The 17,194-nt window shown below is 36.7% G+C and overlaps 2 protein-coding genes and 1 long non-coding RNA gene across 17 annotated transcripts in view; 1 reads left to right on the forward strand and 2 right to left on the reverse strand.

Annotated features, from left to right (window-relative positions):
• Positions 1–12,797, forward strand: part of LOC107971183 (uncharacterized) — a 215,356-nt gene extending 202,559 nt beyond the window's left edge. The window contains exon 3 of the long non-coding RNA XR_001714145.4: positions 9,660–12,797. This is a non-coding gene — a long non-coding RNA (uncharacterized LOC107971183). The remainder of the gene's footprint in view (positions 1–9,659) is intronic.
• Positions 1–17,194, reverse strand: part of MBNL3 (muscleblind like splicing regulator 3) — a 118,713-nt gene that overhangs the window by 48,646 nt on the left and 52,873 nt on the right. The gene's annotated exons all lie outside the window — the stretch shown is intronic.
• LOC465864 (Parkinson disease protein 7 homolog) lies at positions 1,978–4,739 on the reverse strand. The gene has a single exon (XM_521268.9). It carries the CDS (start codon positions 2,784–2,786, stop codon positions 2,217–2,219), a length of 570 nt encoding a protein of 189 aa, XP_521268.2. The 5' UTR covers positions 2,787–4,739; the 3' UTR covers positions 1,978–2,216.

The following is a 17,194-nucleotide window of genomic DNA, read 5'->3' on the forward strand; positions in this document are numbered from 1 at the left end:
TGCTAAGCTGAGATTCAAGTGCCCTTAATTCTATTTAGTTTTAGATCATTGGTAAATTATTCTCCAGTTGTGTTAACTTCTCTAGAAATAATTCCTGCCCCTACATACTTTCTAGGTGCTTTGAAAGAAAAAAGGAACAAAGTAAAATTTAGTCTGTTTTGCAAGTAAAATCAGTACAAAATGTAAAAAATATATTTTTCTTTATTAGTTCTTTACAACAGAACTAAAATATTTCCCGAGAATTAAGTATAATAACTTTGACAGATTATAACTACTTTAAATCATTCTACTTCCCTAAAAGAGGTAATATATTATCATAGAGTAATTACCAATTATATGAGTAATATAAATTACTATGTGCCTAGGGAGAGAATTTATATACGTATAATGTTAGGAAACTGAGGACACTTCTCTTATTAGAACTGGATATTATTGTCAAACAGTCGCTGTTCCCACAACTTAGTAGTATTCTAGGCGAAAAGGCAGAGGATAAAGGAAGCATATCCAAGCTTTAATCTCATCCTCGTAAATAACTAAAAGGAGAAAATAATTATTGCTTCTTTTCAAGTGGTAATAAGCCAGTGCCCACTTAGGAGACTAGTTTACCTAGTCAAGAGACACTCTTTTACCATCACAAGCTTCTTTAAGATTTAGCATAACGAACATCCACTTTAAAATCATAATGAATGAAACATTCAAAGTCATTTGTATTATATAAAAAAGCATAGAGCATCACACTCTAGTTGGTACTATTTTTATTCTAATTTTGCCATGGGTACTGTTATATTTTACTTATAACATATATTAAAATGATAACAAGAAAGCAGGCAAGTCATTTTTTCCTGGTAAGTTAGAAAGACAAAGCCAAATAAGAGACTATAAAAGATGTTAATGGTGCTTAAAATATTAAAAAAAAATTGTAGCGAAGTGATTTTAAATATCATTTAAATAAATTGGTAAAATAATAAAATTGAATCTCATTAGAAAACTGTTTATAAATGTTTGAGCTAATTTTTCATTTTTCTTATTTTTCATTTTAATAGGCTAACCTTATGGAAGTGAAGATTGACATATAAATGTGAAATGTCTGAATATACTATATGTGTGTGTGTGTGTGTGTGTACATATACACACCCTTTTGTTCTCACAGTTGCTACATATGAAAATTTGAAGGTCCACGTGTGGCAGCTAGCAACACCTACAATACGCCTTTCGGGGTACAAAAAAGTCACTAATCCTTTCAAAGGGTTATAATAGTCAAATAATTAAAATAACTTCATTTCTTTTGGGTTCCACACATTTAGACACCAGCATGATTCTTGCCCAGTCACCTGTTATGTAGCATTCCATAAGTTTCTCTATGCTCCACAAAGATAGGGTTCTGTGATCAAAGGATTTACAGAAATTCTTGGGTTAAACAGAACTAAACTACACTAACACGCAGTTAACAGAACTAAACTGTCTTTCATGCAATACCTCTCAGAGCCTTTTCTCAGCTAAAAAGCATTGTGATGCTCCTTGGAGGGAAAATATAATAGGTCTCCCAAAGAAACATTAAGTCTTCCAGAATAGACATCATTTCCCTTCCAACAGATCTGAATATATATCAAGAAAGGGCCGTTTGAACAAGTGGTGAGGAAGGAGGAGGCATTAGAGGAACAACACAGAATCCTGAGAATTATGAAGCTTTGAAACATCATCCTTAATTGACACCCTGCTAAACCAATTATGGTTTTCTCTAAACTAATGGTTCCCAAACTTCAGTGTTTGCCAGAATTACCGGGAGAGTTTCTTGAAACACAAAGTGCCAGGCCTCCCCACAGAGTTTCTGATTCAGTAGGTGTGGGTGAGGTGATAATTTACATTTCTAAATGTGTCCAGGTGAAGTTGATGTTGCTAGTCTGCCACATTTTTGAGAACCCCTGCTCTAAGGGAATATTGTCCTATCCGACAATGGATTTAGTTATTTGCTATGCATTTTTTTTTTTTAGTTTGCTAAATGCCCTGTTTATTCTGCAAACAAGGCTTAGAAATGTATAGACACAATTTGTAGGCTGAGAAATCTCTGTGTAGTTGTGACTTCCATACTTCCGCAAAAGTAGTAAGGGCAGCGACTTCTGAACACATTAACCTACCACTGTTTTGTTTAGAGCGAACACAGTGAGAATGGATTCCTAACGGCCTGTTTCTCTAAGTGATCGTCGCAGTTTGCTGCTCTAGTCTTTAAGAACAAGTGGAGACTTCACTTGAGCTGCCACCTCCTTGCCATTCAGGGCTTCAACAATTGCAAGCGCAAACTCGAAGCTGGTCCCAGGCCCCCGGCTTGTAAGAATCAGGCCGTCTTTTTCCACACGATTCTCAGAGTAGGTGTAATGACCTCCATTCATCATTTTGTCTTTAGCAAGAGGGTGTGTTGTAACTTTACTTCCAAAACCTATTTCATGAGCCAACAGAGCAGTAGGACCTGCACAGATGGCGGCTATCAGGCCCTTCCGGTTTTCCTGCTCCTTCAGTATCTCCTTCACAGCAGCAGACTCAGATAAATTCTGTGCACCCAGATTACCTCCTGGTAGAACCACCACATCATATGGTCCCTCTTTTTTTGCATCTTCAAGACTGGCATCAGGACAAATGACCACATCACGGCTACACTGTACTGGGTCTTTTCCAGCCAGGCCTGCAATGGTGACCTTAATCCCAGCTCGCCTCATGACATCTACAGGGATGACCGTCTCCATTTCCTCTGCTCCTTTAGCCAGGATGACCAGAGCTCTTTTGGAAGCCATTTTTATGTTATATGTTTACAAGCCCCACACCAGGCTGAAAGTGAACGCACGCCAGCACGCCTGCTATGCATTTTATTATGGTACTGATAATTCAGTTTCCAAAAGGTCATACTAAAGAAATTTGGACACCTTAATTCTACATCTCTGACATCAGTAATGATGTTAGCAGCCACGTAAAAGAAGGCCGGTCTAGGTCATGAAGAAGGATTGGCCTTCTCAAAATCTATTCTACTACTCCTAGGAAACACATTCATTTTCTGTTTACAAAGTAGGGCTATTAGTTATGATGGTAAGTATGTATATGAGAGCTCTGTATTGTATGTTGCTTACATTTGCTGTATAAACATTTCCAGAGTGTTTTCTAAATGTTTTCTGTGTACCCAAATTTGAACAAATAAAGGATTCTTTAAAAACTGCCCCTCAGCTCTCCAATAAACTCACACCTTTACTCACTACAGAAATCCCAATCATTTGAGAACATTACCCCTTCTCCTAACCCCTAAAAAAAACATACCTAGAAAAAGACAAGCTAAAAGGAGGAAAATACTTTCCACATCGATTAGGCAAACAATTTAATGCTGACCACAGCATTTCAGCACAGATGATCAAAAGCCGAAGTATCAATAGATTACTAAACCTCAAAATAAGCACTGAATACAAGTTCATCAGTTGCACCCTGCAGCGAGGAAGTAAGGAAAAAACACATCTCATACAACCCTTTCTCCTTTTTTCCTAATGAAAAAAAGTAAACGTCTAAGGAGTTTCAAGTATTTGTTATTTATTCCTTTCTGTTTTACGAGTAGCCCCAGCTGCATCTGGTTTACTTCTGAGTATCACTGGAAGCCCATTTTAAACTCAGGCCCCCAGTTAACCATACTGGAATGCCTGGAATACATTAACATGTCCAGACGAAAATCACTCAGATAGCCTTATAAGCTGCAAATAATAAATGCAGAAATGGAATTAGCCCCTTCTCTTGTTGACTTGCTCTCTTACTACTTAGACAATTACATTCTTCCCAAAAGGCTTCAAAATGACCTTCAAGAAAGATATTTTTGAAGTAAGATTATTACAGTAACTGTAAAGACTGATATAATGGGGAAGGTGGAACAATGGAGATAATTGTATCAAAAACTTCAAAATTCTAGACTAAGGTTAATTGCTGCAGCTGGGCCCAAAAGGTAGCTGTGAGTTTTCTGGCAACACTAAATAGGAAAATGTACTGAATTGCATTTGCTCCTGTAGCCTGATAAAAGAAGGCATACTGTTTAATACCTCTCCTGCATAAAAGTAAAAACTGTGCTAGATACTATGGAAGAAATGAAGATTATGCCATGGAAACTGCCCACAAGGAGTTTACAAATCTTCTCTCTCCCATAACTAGAGGCATGAGTAGTTGTGCTGGTGGGGGACCTAGGACTTGACGCCTGCTTGGAGGTTGTGAACAGTGGGGAGATCAAAGGTAACTAGTGGTGCATGTTTAGTGGTGCTGTTGAAAATGAGGAAGAGCAAGTTCCATGGGGAGAATGAGACTTCTCTGGGCCATAATTAATCACAGCTATTCATTTTTGCTTCAATGAAAGCAGAGGAGTTTATAATGAAAAATATGCGATAAAAATGGCACAAACAATTCTCTCTTGGGGGTGGAGGAATCCCACTCTTCTATATTACCCTCTTTTCATGAGTATGTTACTCTATTCATTACACTTTCCTTATGTTTTTGTTACAAATACATTATTATTGGAGCTGAAGTATTTCAGAATGAAAAGCCTTTCTCAATGGGTGTCTCTTAACTTCTTTCTTTCTTCACCCACTCCCTCTCTCCCTCCTTTCCTCCTTCCTTCTTTCCTTCTGTTTTTTTTTTTTTTTTTTTAAATCTCTGACTTGGAAGCAATGTCACTTTTTAAAGGTATTTCTTTAGTGGGACAATAGGAAAATTTGGGGAGAAATAAGTGAAACATATTTAAATGTTTTATCATTTCAAAGATGAAGTAAATGTCACATGCCACTAAAGTGAGGCCTCAAGAATTGGGAAAAAGGGGGAGACAGTCTTGGTTCTGTTTCATCTGTCAGTTGCCTATTAAAATATGCTAGTCACAATTATGGAAATCATTGCCAAATGTTGACACCAGCTGAATGCTGCTAAATATTTAAAAATCATTTTAAGGTTTTGTTGTTGTTGTTGTTGAAACACTTTTCTCAAATGTTCCAGACACCTTCCCTGTTTTTGAAAGCAGAGTCAATTGTACAAACCTGAATCATATCTTGGTTATTGAGGATTGCACCAAGACCTCAGGATCGCCTGTACAGAAAACCAGCAATCATTATCCAGGAATGGAGATGAACATGGAGAAAGTCTAAGAGACTGGGCTGACTGTACAAACTCCAAGATATAGTACATAAGCCTAGAGATCCTTTCTTAAACTTCGATATTGAAATTACTTTCTTATTATTTTTCCTATTTCTTTTAAAAACATATTGCTTGGACTAAATTACAGTTATTGTGGGTTTTTTAAAAAGTGTCAATTCATGGACCCTCTCTATTATTATATTTCTTTGTCTTTCTATGTTCAAACTTTTTGGACTTTCAAAATGTCATTGTGTATTTAGAACAGGAGTTCTTTATTAAACTTTAAATATATATATTTTTGAACTAGGCAGTCACCTTTTTCCACAAAATCCCTTTTTGAAGATTATGAGCTTGTACTTGATTCAGAATCACCTTATTAGCACTCATTATGCTTCCAAGAATACCTTGATTTGCAAGCTACCCATCTGCTGTAAAATTCAACTTCAAACATTTTAAGACAAAAAATGCTAGACCATTACTACATAATCACACTAATTATCTTAAAAATAACACTTAACAATGGCCACTAAGTAATTTTTTTTAAAAAATCCGTATATAACGTAAAAGCACTGAAAATATAACAGTTGGAGAGTATCCAACAGCATTTAGCCAAATATCATTTCTATAATGCTAAGGGATGGAATTAAATTTGCAAATATCAGCAATTTGCAGGCCATCAAATCTAGGTTAAAATGTGGTTGAGTGAGGAAAGTTGGCACATGGGTGTATACAATTTTCATCTATATTTGAGTAAAAACTGAACTGGGAGTGAAAGTACAGCTGCAGATGAAGAGATCTCTGTGTACCTCTCAGTTGAGCCCATATTTATTCTCCCTCTTTCAAAGTGTTTCAACAATCTCATGTTTCATTCAACAAATATTTTTCCAAGCCCTAACGTGTACTAGGCACAAAAGATATGATGGTGGACAAGATAGCATCTAATGCAAAACAAAACAAAAAGTATGGCAGACTTTCACTGCAACTTCAAAGAAATCTGATGTTAAGATGAGCACAAGGTCAGTAGGCTGGAGGGAAATATCCACTGCTTTCTACTTAACCATGTTGGCTTCATCTGCATCTCAATTCCATCGCTAGTTTTCCCTTCCCACCACCACCATCTAAATCAAAACCTTAATATTTCATACCTTCAATACTTCAACAACTTTCTAAGAGGTACTTCCTCTTGCCAGTCTCTTTTTTTCTATCATTTTTTTTGCACAAGCTGATGGTGTCATTTCTCATGCTTCAGCCATTCTGACTTAACATTCAACTCCCCAAACATATCACAGTTTTCCCCCTCTATCTTTGCTCAGGTTATCCCCTCTGCCTGGAATACCTTCCTATTCCTTCTTCAAAGAACACCTCAAACAGTGTCTCTGCCATGACTCCATTTTCAACCACCACTGCTGAATATAATCCCAGTCCCTACCTGTGCCCTTGGACTGTTGTAGCTGTTCGTTTGTATCTGGCTTATGGCATATAACACAAGTAACCTCTTACTAAAAGGTCAGGCAAGAACCACATCTTTCCTAACTTTGTATTCTCCACATTACTGAGCCCAGTGCCTAACAAGTAAGAGGTTGCAATAAATGTTTGTTGAATGAATCATTTCTTTGGGGAATTGAATGTACATACAATTCTTAATGGATTTAACAGGACTTTCAGCATTAAATAACCCCTGACATTTATACAAATCCTTCTAGGAAACCACAACCAAATAGTCTTACAAATTCAGTGCTGCTGCTTGCTCTCATATGAAGAGAAACAGAGGTAGTAGGATTCCCATGACATAAGGAGCCCTTGTTAGAACTGTTATGTGTGACAAGGCAGCATTTTCGATGTTTATGCCACTTGCTGATAGAATGTTTCATTTCAGATATTTTCAGTGGTTACATCTAGAGTTCACCCAAGAAAAAGGTATTTTCCAAAACTACTTCTCAGGCTCCTTTGAAAAATGAGACAATATTCCAGAGTCAAATTCTTCCTACAGTGGGGTACTGGGAGATTAAAGATGGCTATGGTTTTAAAATTTGTTAGTAATACTGAAGTTAAGACTGAATTTGGTTCTATATAGAACACTTTTTTTGGTTAGTAAAAAAAGTAAACTAACCAGGAAATTGCAGAAACACTAGAGATTACATTTTTATAAAAGCTGGAAAAAATTAAGTTTGTTAAGTGGAACAACTCCTAGGATAGGTATTTGTGAAATATTTAAAACAAGAACACAGAGTACATGGAGCTATTAAAAATCCTCAAATTGTTACTTCGGTTTTACTATCTTTCACAAATAGGAAGATGAACAAAAATATTAAGACAATGTGACAATGTGGTCTTAAAACAATGTGGTTTTTAAAAATGAGATCTCTAAAAAGTATTTGGAGATAAGAGATTATTGATACTACAATGTCATCTACTCACTGTATTTAGATGCATATAAAAGATGGTTAAAGAGTTTAAAGTCACAGAAAAAGGTTTTCTGTTTGCATTTTTGCACGCTAAGACAGAAATTAGAACATTACTACCGTTCCGTTAGCTAACAAATCATGGCTGATACATAGGACATGTCTTGTTTTTTGTCATATTTAATGGAATTAAAGGGAATTTGTCATATGTAATACATTTATATTACTGTGGACTTTATATTTTCAAATTTTTGTACAGTTTTCAACGTGGAAACTGCCTTCATTGTCCACTATCTACTCATAAGAATATAGGTAGAAGCAAAGCCTAATTTATTTTCTACCAATTTCCAGTGGGTTAAAAAAAAATTTGAGCTTCAACAGAAAAAAAGCTTATTTATGATATACAAAAATCCAATTTAAGGCATACATTTAAATGCCTATGACCGAGTTATAGCTGCAAAACTGTTTCTAACAGATAGATTCTATAGCCATATCTACTTAACTAAATAACAGATTAGACATGAATGACATTAAGCAATTTTACATAAGCTCATCATAAACAAGATACCGAAAAATGATTTACTCTATCTCTAGATACAACATGGTTCAATCCAAATACTGGAGATCATTTAGAAAATAAAAGGATGAAAAACAAATGGAATTGTTTACTGACTTTAAAGAAAACAATATCAAGAAAGATGGCAAAAAATGTGAGATAAACTTGTAATGACATCTAGCAATAAAACTTGACCCTGGGGTGAGAATTGAAGGCACAGAAACAAAAACATTGAAAACCCAAGCAGGACTGCAAATCTGGATTAGACATCAAAAATTTTTTAAAAACCCATAAATTTAAGAAACTGAAGACCGATTATGTAGCAGAATAAACACTGAAGAAAAGAGTATTTACAGAAAATAGCAGACAGCTAAGATTCCTCTGGAATATATAACCCCATAAGTCAGGGACCAAGTGACACACTGAGAGGAAAACAAGGGTCACCTCAAGGATGGTACATGCAGAAAGGTCATCTGCAAGGGCAAACAGAACAGTAAGTACACAATGTTCTATGAATAATGTCATGTTCCTAGAAGAACTAATTGCTATTTCCGGATGCACAGAAGTACCTTGTATCCACATTTCGAAAAAATCTGATATAGAGAAAAAGACTTCATTTCAGCTATGCTACATGAAGAGATTATTTACTAACCAAGTAGGATCAGATGTATATTACCCTAACATCTAAGAGTTTCTTCTAGACAAAAGAGTTGAAATATAATAGTTTTCAAATTTCCAATTTCCAAATCTCTCCTACTTAATGGAGTTCCTGTAGCAAAGGGTCAGTATTAATGGTATCATCAAACAGTAGTTGGGGAATACATGCCTGGCCCTAGCCCAAGTCTTTTCTCACCAGATGCCCAATTACAACTTGGCCAGGAAGAGATGATTTTGAGCTATGATCCCATAACACTTTAAATAAGTTGGATTAGATTCCAAATTATTGTATAAAATACTTGACCCATAATAAGGCTGAATTGCTACTGCAATATTTCAGCTGATCTATGACAGGTTTCTTCCTAGCTGGCCAGGGCATTGTACTAATGAGTATATAACAGAATCAGACATCAATGAGTTTCATGCAGTGAAGATGTGATACACAGCCACAGTTACAATCCCCAGTTCTGGTCAGCAAACTCAACAATGCGGTGTTTGGGGAGAAGGATGGACAAGGGAGCAGAGACAGCTCAGTGTTCTGACACTCAGCAATTAAGCAAAGTTTAGTATCACAAAGTTAGGTAACTTTGTCTAAAAATTCTTCTCTTCTGCCTTATTTTCAAAACAAGTTATCCAAATAATTGTCCATGAACTAAATATGAAGGTTAATAAAGTCTTAATCTAAATTATCATGAATCAGAAACAATAAAAGAGGGAGGGATTAGCAAAGGAAAAGTTGGCTTATCCATGCCTTACTTTAAAGTGCAAAAAGTAAAGGAGAACCAGAAAACTTCACAGACAGTCCCAATGTCATGTGGAGCAGCATGACTGTGATAAGAGCTGGATGCTTTTGGTTTACTAAAGCAATAGCCTAATTGATGTTCTCTCCATTTCCTTCTTCTCCACAGGAAAGAAGACTGAATAATGATTGGAAGAACGCCGGAGTCATCAAGCTCTTTTGATAACTGCATATGTGAACTAGGTCAAGTCACTCTCCCTCAACGGATCACCAGTTTACCCAACTGTACATGGCAACAATTTTGAACTGAACGTTCTTCCTTCTACAGCCAAAATTCTTCGTTTGCTACGTTTGTGAAGTGCTTTTATATGTATGAGTGCTTTCTTAACTATTAAGATATCTGAGTCATCGAACTTTTGGTGGGGGCAATCTCATGATCAGTCATGACTAGATTTTAGAGTTTTCTCATCCCCATACTCAAAGTTTTTTTTTTAAGAATAAAAATGAAAAGAAACAATATCCCACAATATTTCTGAGCCTCAAAGGACAGACTAAAAAAGCTAACTTTTAAAATACTTCATTTTGAAATAATTTTGAACTTACAAAAAAATCGCAAAAATAATACCTGGAGTCCCTGTATACCCTTCACCCAGATTCCCCTACTGTTAAATACTTACATAACCATAACACAATTACCAAAACCAGGAAATTAACACTGGTACGAGACTCTTAACAAGAGATCTTATTTGAATGTCACCAATTTTCTTCCTAATGTTCTTCTGTTCTAGGATCCAATCCAGGTTCCCACATGGCATTTATTCCTCACTTCTCCTTAGTCTCCTCCAATCTGTGACACTTTCTCAGTCTTTCCTTGTCTTTCATGACCATGACACTTTGGATGAGTACTGGTCATTTATTCTGTAAAATGCCTCTCACTTTGTGTTTGTTGAATGTTTTCTCATGATTAGACCGAGACCATGTCTTTTTGGCAGGAACATCACAGAAATGGTGTGTATCCTATCTGAGGGTATGTGATATTGATATATCTTATCACTCATTATGTTAACCTTAAACACCTGGTTAAAGTGGCATCTGCTGGGTTTCTCCACTGTAAAGTGACTATTTTCCCTTTATTTATTTATTTTAGAAACAGGGTCTTGCTGTGTTGCCCAGGCTGGAGTGCAGTGGCACAATCACTGCTCACTGCAGCCTCAATCTCCCAGGCTCAAGCGATCCTCTGCCTCCTGAGTAGCTGGGGCTACAGGCATGCACCATTATGCCCAGTTAATTTTTTAAAAAATGTTTTGTATAGACAGGGTCTCGCTATATTGCCCAGGCTGGTCTCAAACTCCTGGCCTCAAAAGATCCTCCCACCTCGGCCTCCCAAAGTGCTGGGATTAAAGGCATGATCCAGCCACCATGCCTGGTCTATTTTTCATTGATGATAAATGAAATAGACCATGCCTGGTCTATTTTTCATTGATAAATGAAATAGACCATGCCTGGTCTATTTTTCATTGATAAATGAAATAGACCATGCCTGGTCTATTTTTCATTGATAAATGAAATAGACCATGCCTGGTCTATTTTTCATTGATAAATATCCTGGGAGAAATACTTTGGGACAATGCAAATATCCTGTTTCTCCTCCAACTTTTACCCACTGATTTCAGCATATATCAGTGGATCTTGCCTGCAACCATTATTACCATGGCATTTGCCTACTAGTGATTTTGTGTTTCCTTCATTTGTTCTCCATTTATTAATTGGAATTCTTCTGTAAGGAGGAGTTGTCCCTTCTCCCCAACTTATCCATTTATTCAATTTTTTTTGTAAACTATGGACTCATGGGCATCTATTTTATTCTATGAGCTATAATTCAATACTGTCATCATTTAGTTTCTTGCTCAAGTTATTCTAACTTCAGCCATTGGGAGCTCCTTCAGACTGGCTACTATGCTGTCTTGTCATGCCCCCACCCTTTCTCTAGCACTTTCTTACATTCTTACACCAAAAGACATTACAGCCTCATCTTGTATTTTCCCTGCTTCTGTCCAGAATTAGCCATTATTCCAAAGATCCCGAGTTCCTTTATTGGAGAATGATATTAGACACAAAGATGTGGGTACTAAGTATGCTCGTTGCTGTTGGGGTGTTAATTGCTTCTAGGGCCTCCCAAGACAGAGCTAGGAAATGAAAGCATACATAATAACCCATGCATACACACAGATCAATATCTATTCCTGTATCTATCTGTATACATACTCATGTGTCCTTTCTAATCCACACCACGGTATTCATCCTAACCTTCCCTTTTTATTTTTAACTTTTTTCCTCTGATAGTGAGAAAATAGGCTCTCATTATCTACTCTATATACATTTATTTGTTCAACCTCAGTATCTACATACTTACATATGCCTGTGAGGAACAGATTTACTAACTAGAATCCTGTATTTGTGTGCAATTCTTTTTATCTTTATTATAAATATAGCACCTCCAGGCTTCTTTTTATTAGTGTCAGCATGACATAGCTTTTCCCATCTTTTTACTGTTAATATTTTAAACTCAAAAAAAGCAAGGAGGAAAACAGTATGCTACTATCTGTGTGAAAATGGAAAATAAGTATGGATATATTTGCTCATATGTATATATATAATATCTATGGGAGAGGGAAAACCAAAATATCAGTTTGGAGGTCAACTGATTAACTGGGGAAAAGAGATGAGGGGAAAACTTCACTGCATACTCTACTATCGTTGAAATTTCTTAAACTTTTTCATTGAGTATAATTCACAAATCATAAAACTCACCCTTTTAAAGTCTACACATCAGTAGTTTTTAACACATTTATATACAAAGTTTTGTAACTATCATCACTAATTCCAGGACATTTTCATCACCCTTAAAAAAAAAGCCATGTACCCATTAGTAGTTAATTCCCATACCCCTCACCCCTCACTCACCCATCTACTGCCCTTCACAAGACCCTGGCAACCACTAATCTGCTTTCTGTCTCTATGGATTTGCCAACTCTTGATGTTTCATATAAATGGAATCACACAATATGTGACCTTTTATGTCTGGCTTCTTTCACTTAACATCATGTTTTTAAGGTTCATCCATGTTGTAGCATGGATCAGTACTTTGTTCCTTTTTGTGGCTGAGTAATATTACATTGTATGTATATACCATATTTTGTTGATGTACTCATTAGTTGACTGTTTTTCTAAATTTTTGAATTATGAAAATATCCATTCAAAAATTAAACTTTAAAAAATAGAAACAAAATGAACAATCCCTTCTCATAAAAAACAGAAAAATGTAAAAAAAAAAATCAAGCAAATAATGTATGAAAAATAACAACATACAGAAAAGCTTCTTTGACATTTGCCAGGACTCACAGACTCAATAGCAACTTACACTCGCAACTAAAATTTATTACAGCTTGGAATACAGAGGAAAAGTAACAGGAAAAATATACGTATCAGTAGAATCAAGAGAAGCCCAGCACAAGCTTCCAATGTTCTTCCTAGTTCGAAGCCACACGCACAAGGACTCTCTCTCTCTAGCAGCAAACTACAGAGGCATGTATGGAATGTCTCCACCCTGGGAAGCCCAGTTCTAGTCTCAAGGTCTGAGGTGCAGATGGGTCCTGGTCACATATACACAGCCTGCTACCAACTGGCCATGGCAACTGTAATGCAGGACCCTAACAATGAATCAGTCATCAATCTTGATCTTGAGCAAAGCAACCCTGACAAGCTGTTATGGCATGGTCCATTGTTCCAGGTGTATACAACACAATAACCAATCAGTGACAAAATGAATGGTGGCCACATTCCCAGGGGATAGTTAAGGTTTCCCTGGGAGACATGCAAAGAGTAAGCCACCAAACCTGCTATATTAACTCTTTCCTCACATGAGATTTCTTTATTGCTAATCCCCCATCACTGGGGTATGAACTGGAGTTGAGGTACAAGTCACAGAAATAAGGGAGTGAAGAAGAGGGATTGGGCACCATTTGACTTCTACTTCACCTATAAACAGGAGTTATTTGTCTTCATGGAAATTATTCTCTTTTCCATTTAAAAAATATAAAGACTAGACACCTCTGCTTTGTGTGGGCTTGCTTTCCCCCGATTATGTCAACCTTTCCAGCTCCTGGAACAGGATCCAAAGTCCTCAGCATGATACACAGAGCCCCACCTGATCTCCCCACCCCCGGGACCTCCCTGCCCTCATCTCCCACTGCCCTCCCCCTTCATGGCTCTGCTCCAGCCACGCTGGGGACCTTGAGTTTCCTCACACACACCAGGCTGCCGCCAGCTTCAGGGCCTTAGCTGTCGCCATTCTCTTTGCCTGGAATGTTCTTAGAAATCCTCTTCACTGTCCCCTCATCTCCTGCATGCCTCTCCTCAAAGGTCACCTCATTGGAGGCCTCCTGGCCACTGTATCTAAAACAGTAGCCCCTGCCATTCTCTGCACCCTTTCCTCACACCTGACAATATATTGTTATCCTGAATATTTAATTATTTTTTACCTGCTCCTCCTCCAACTCCCAATGAGAATGTCTGCACCATGGAGGCAGGGACTGTTTCTGGTTCACGGCTAAGTCCCAAGGCCGTGAACCAGAAGGGGACAGCTGTCACACTCTGCAGTAGTATATGATAGGCACACACATATCACACCACTTCTAGGACTGCTCACTCTCCAGTGTTCTGTCTTTCCAGTGGCTTGTTGCTGCTATTTTCTCTGTCATGCTCTTGGTCCATTTTCCCTTGCTCTCTTTCTTAATTGACTATAATTATAGAAGTACATTACCAATCACTTCTAAGATGAACACTTGTTCACTTTTTAACATCTAGGACATTGGGATGCCCATTACGATCAATGGCATATTGTAGGGGATGATGAATAAATGGGGGACATAGTTATCAGTTTTTACAAAAGAAAAACTGGTCATGTTACAGTGGAGAAATCCAGTAGATGCCACCTTAACCAGCTGATTAAAGTTAACATAATGAATAAGATATATCAATATCCCATACCCTCAGATGTCATGCACATCATTTCTGCGTGTGGGTTTCTTTTTTATTTGTCAAAACCACATGATCTCAGTCTAATCATGAGAAAACATTCAACAAGCACAAGGTGAGATGTATTTTACAGAATAACTGACCAGTATTCATCCTAAGTGTCATGGTCATGAAAGACAAGGAAAGACTGGGAAAGTGTCACAGGTTGGAGGAGACTAAGGAGATATAAGGAATAAATGCCATGTGGGATCCTAGATTGGATCCTGGAACAGAAAAATAACATTAGGAAGAAAATTGGTGACATTCAAATAAGGTCTCGAGTTTACTTAAGAATCTTATACCAGTGATAATTCCCTGGTTTTGATAACTGTGCAATGCATGGCATGTAAGTTGTTGACATTAGGGGAATCTGGATAAAAAGTATACAGGAGTTTCCTGTATCACTTTTGTAACTTTTCTGTAAGCCTAAAATTATTAATATTTCAAAATAAAATGTTTAAAAGGCGAGGCTGAACTATCAATATGTATTTGTTTGGGTACCATTAGGTCGGTGCAGAAGTAATTGCAGTTTTTGCCATTGCTTTCATGGCAAAAAACACAATTACTTCCGCACCAACCTATAATTGTAATTCTATTTTCCTTTCAAAAGAGGTTTTTGAAATGTCCAAAATAGCATTGACTTTTACCAGTCAAAGATACTTCCCTTTAAAGGTTAGCATCATAGAAAATAGAGATCCTTAAATAAAATGTTATTTTCCTTGACTCTCAAGATGACAGCTGCTGCTTATGTGTCTTTATAGTGTAGACAGACCTCTCTGATGGAGCTGATAAATGGTGCTAAGTCTTGCATAATCCAGTGACCCTTGGGATTGTGTTGCTAGGCGTCTAGTTTCTGGTAAACTTTCCCTTGGCAAATAGGGATGAGTAAGTATTCAGTCAAAAATAGTCAAATTTTAAACTAATGAAAACTGCTGTGACTAGTGTTGCTATTGCAGAATATACTGGTAACTTGGACCAGTTTGACCTACAAGGATAGATTCATATCGATATGCTTATACAACAGGTTTCACTTTTCAAAATATTATTTTTCTCGTGATCATATGTGATTTTGAAGACACGGCATGTGACTGTTTTATGTGCATTCCTTACCCAGTTCCCATTTTTTAAGGAATGTATATAGGTTAGCTTGAGTATCCTCTAACTATGTCTGCTGCTATGGCCTTTACCAGGAAATTCTTGGCACAAAACTACCCAAAGTGGTAAGAGGGGTGGACAGATGTGATGGGTGTTGATCTGTCATAATGAAATAATGACAACATTTATATCCTTCCTGGATAAAAAGTGACTCATAACACATTGCTTCAAGTATAAAGGGAAAGGTTCAAGACATCATGATATTGCTGAAGCAGAATAACTTGGCTATGAAAACAATCACAAAGATTGATTTCGTTTTAAAAATGATGACCCTTCGTTAAATCCAAGGAACATTCACTAAAAATACCAACCTAGATCAATGGCAAACTGTAATATCAAGAAATTGGCATAGAATGGATTAAGCGATACTTTGAAGAAAACTTTGGAGACAGATTATGCCAAGTCCACAAGGCAACAGAGTCAAAAACAGCTGCATACCAACATGATATGAGACCATTCTATGTAGCTGGAAATTAATCCATGGACTACACTAGATTTCCATTTGAAGATGGTGCTGCCTTCATCACTGAGCACTCAACATTCATGGATTGATAGGCACAGCACTTCAGCACAATACACAATCAGCCATCCAATTTGCCCTTCTTATTTTCATAACATTCCCTCATTATGAGGTGAGTTAGAACATTGTATCTGTTGTACCTGTTATTAAGGCAATAACCATCATCTGGTAGAGTAGCTAGTACTAATAGAATTCTTACACAACCACAACAAAACAAAACAAAAACAAAAGCAGCAGCCCAAAACTCATCAAATGATTGTTTCAGTTATTTAATCACTCATGAGAGAAGAAATAGTACGCAGATGAAGTTCAACAGTGTTTCAATTATAAAAACTCAGGAGAAGTAGGAAATGCTGCAGTAACCACTGAGGTATGTTATTTGTATATTATAGATATGATACTAGCACAATGCACATAGGTCAATTACCCTCAACTTAATTTAACCTTCATGCATGTCATGGATAAGAACTACAAAGCTCTTGTGCAGACATGGAACTTTGTTTAATGTGCTATCTAAATGACAAATTAAGTAATTGTTTGAACGGCTTTACATATTTGAAATATTAAGGTTTTCACTAAAATATGAGAATGTAAGGATTATGTAAATCATCTTTACCCTGTGTGACTGGTCATCAGGATATTAACATGATGCAAACATTACTTTAAAAACACTAGATACAGTGAGTAGACAACTTATTTAAATAATTAAGTGGCTTATTAATATTCATTGGCTATTATCTATTTTGTCTCTGAATTAAACACTTTCCAAGCTCTAAAGTTGTAGTGCAGCATGCATTTTGTAAACAGTCACCTTCCCTAGTACTTTTCTTCAAAATGTTTAGTTTATGGCACTCTTTTGCCTTTAAATGGAATTACTGACCTGAGTTTATTAATGATTAGGAAGATCACATATCTCCTTTCACATTCTATGATGTTTGGAAAGATAGAATTTA

This window comes from Pan troglodytes, chromosome X (assembly GCF_028858775.2).
Source record: "Pan troglodytes isolate AG18354 chromosome X, NHGRI_mPanTro3-v2.0_pri, whole genome shotgun sequence".
Classification (NCBI taxonomy): domain Eukaryota; kingdom Metazoa; phylum Chordata; class Mammalia; order Primates; family Hominidae; genus Pan; species Pan troglodytes.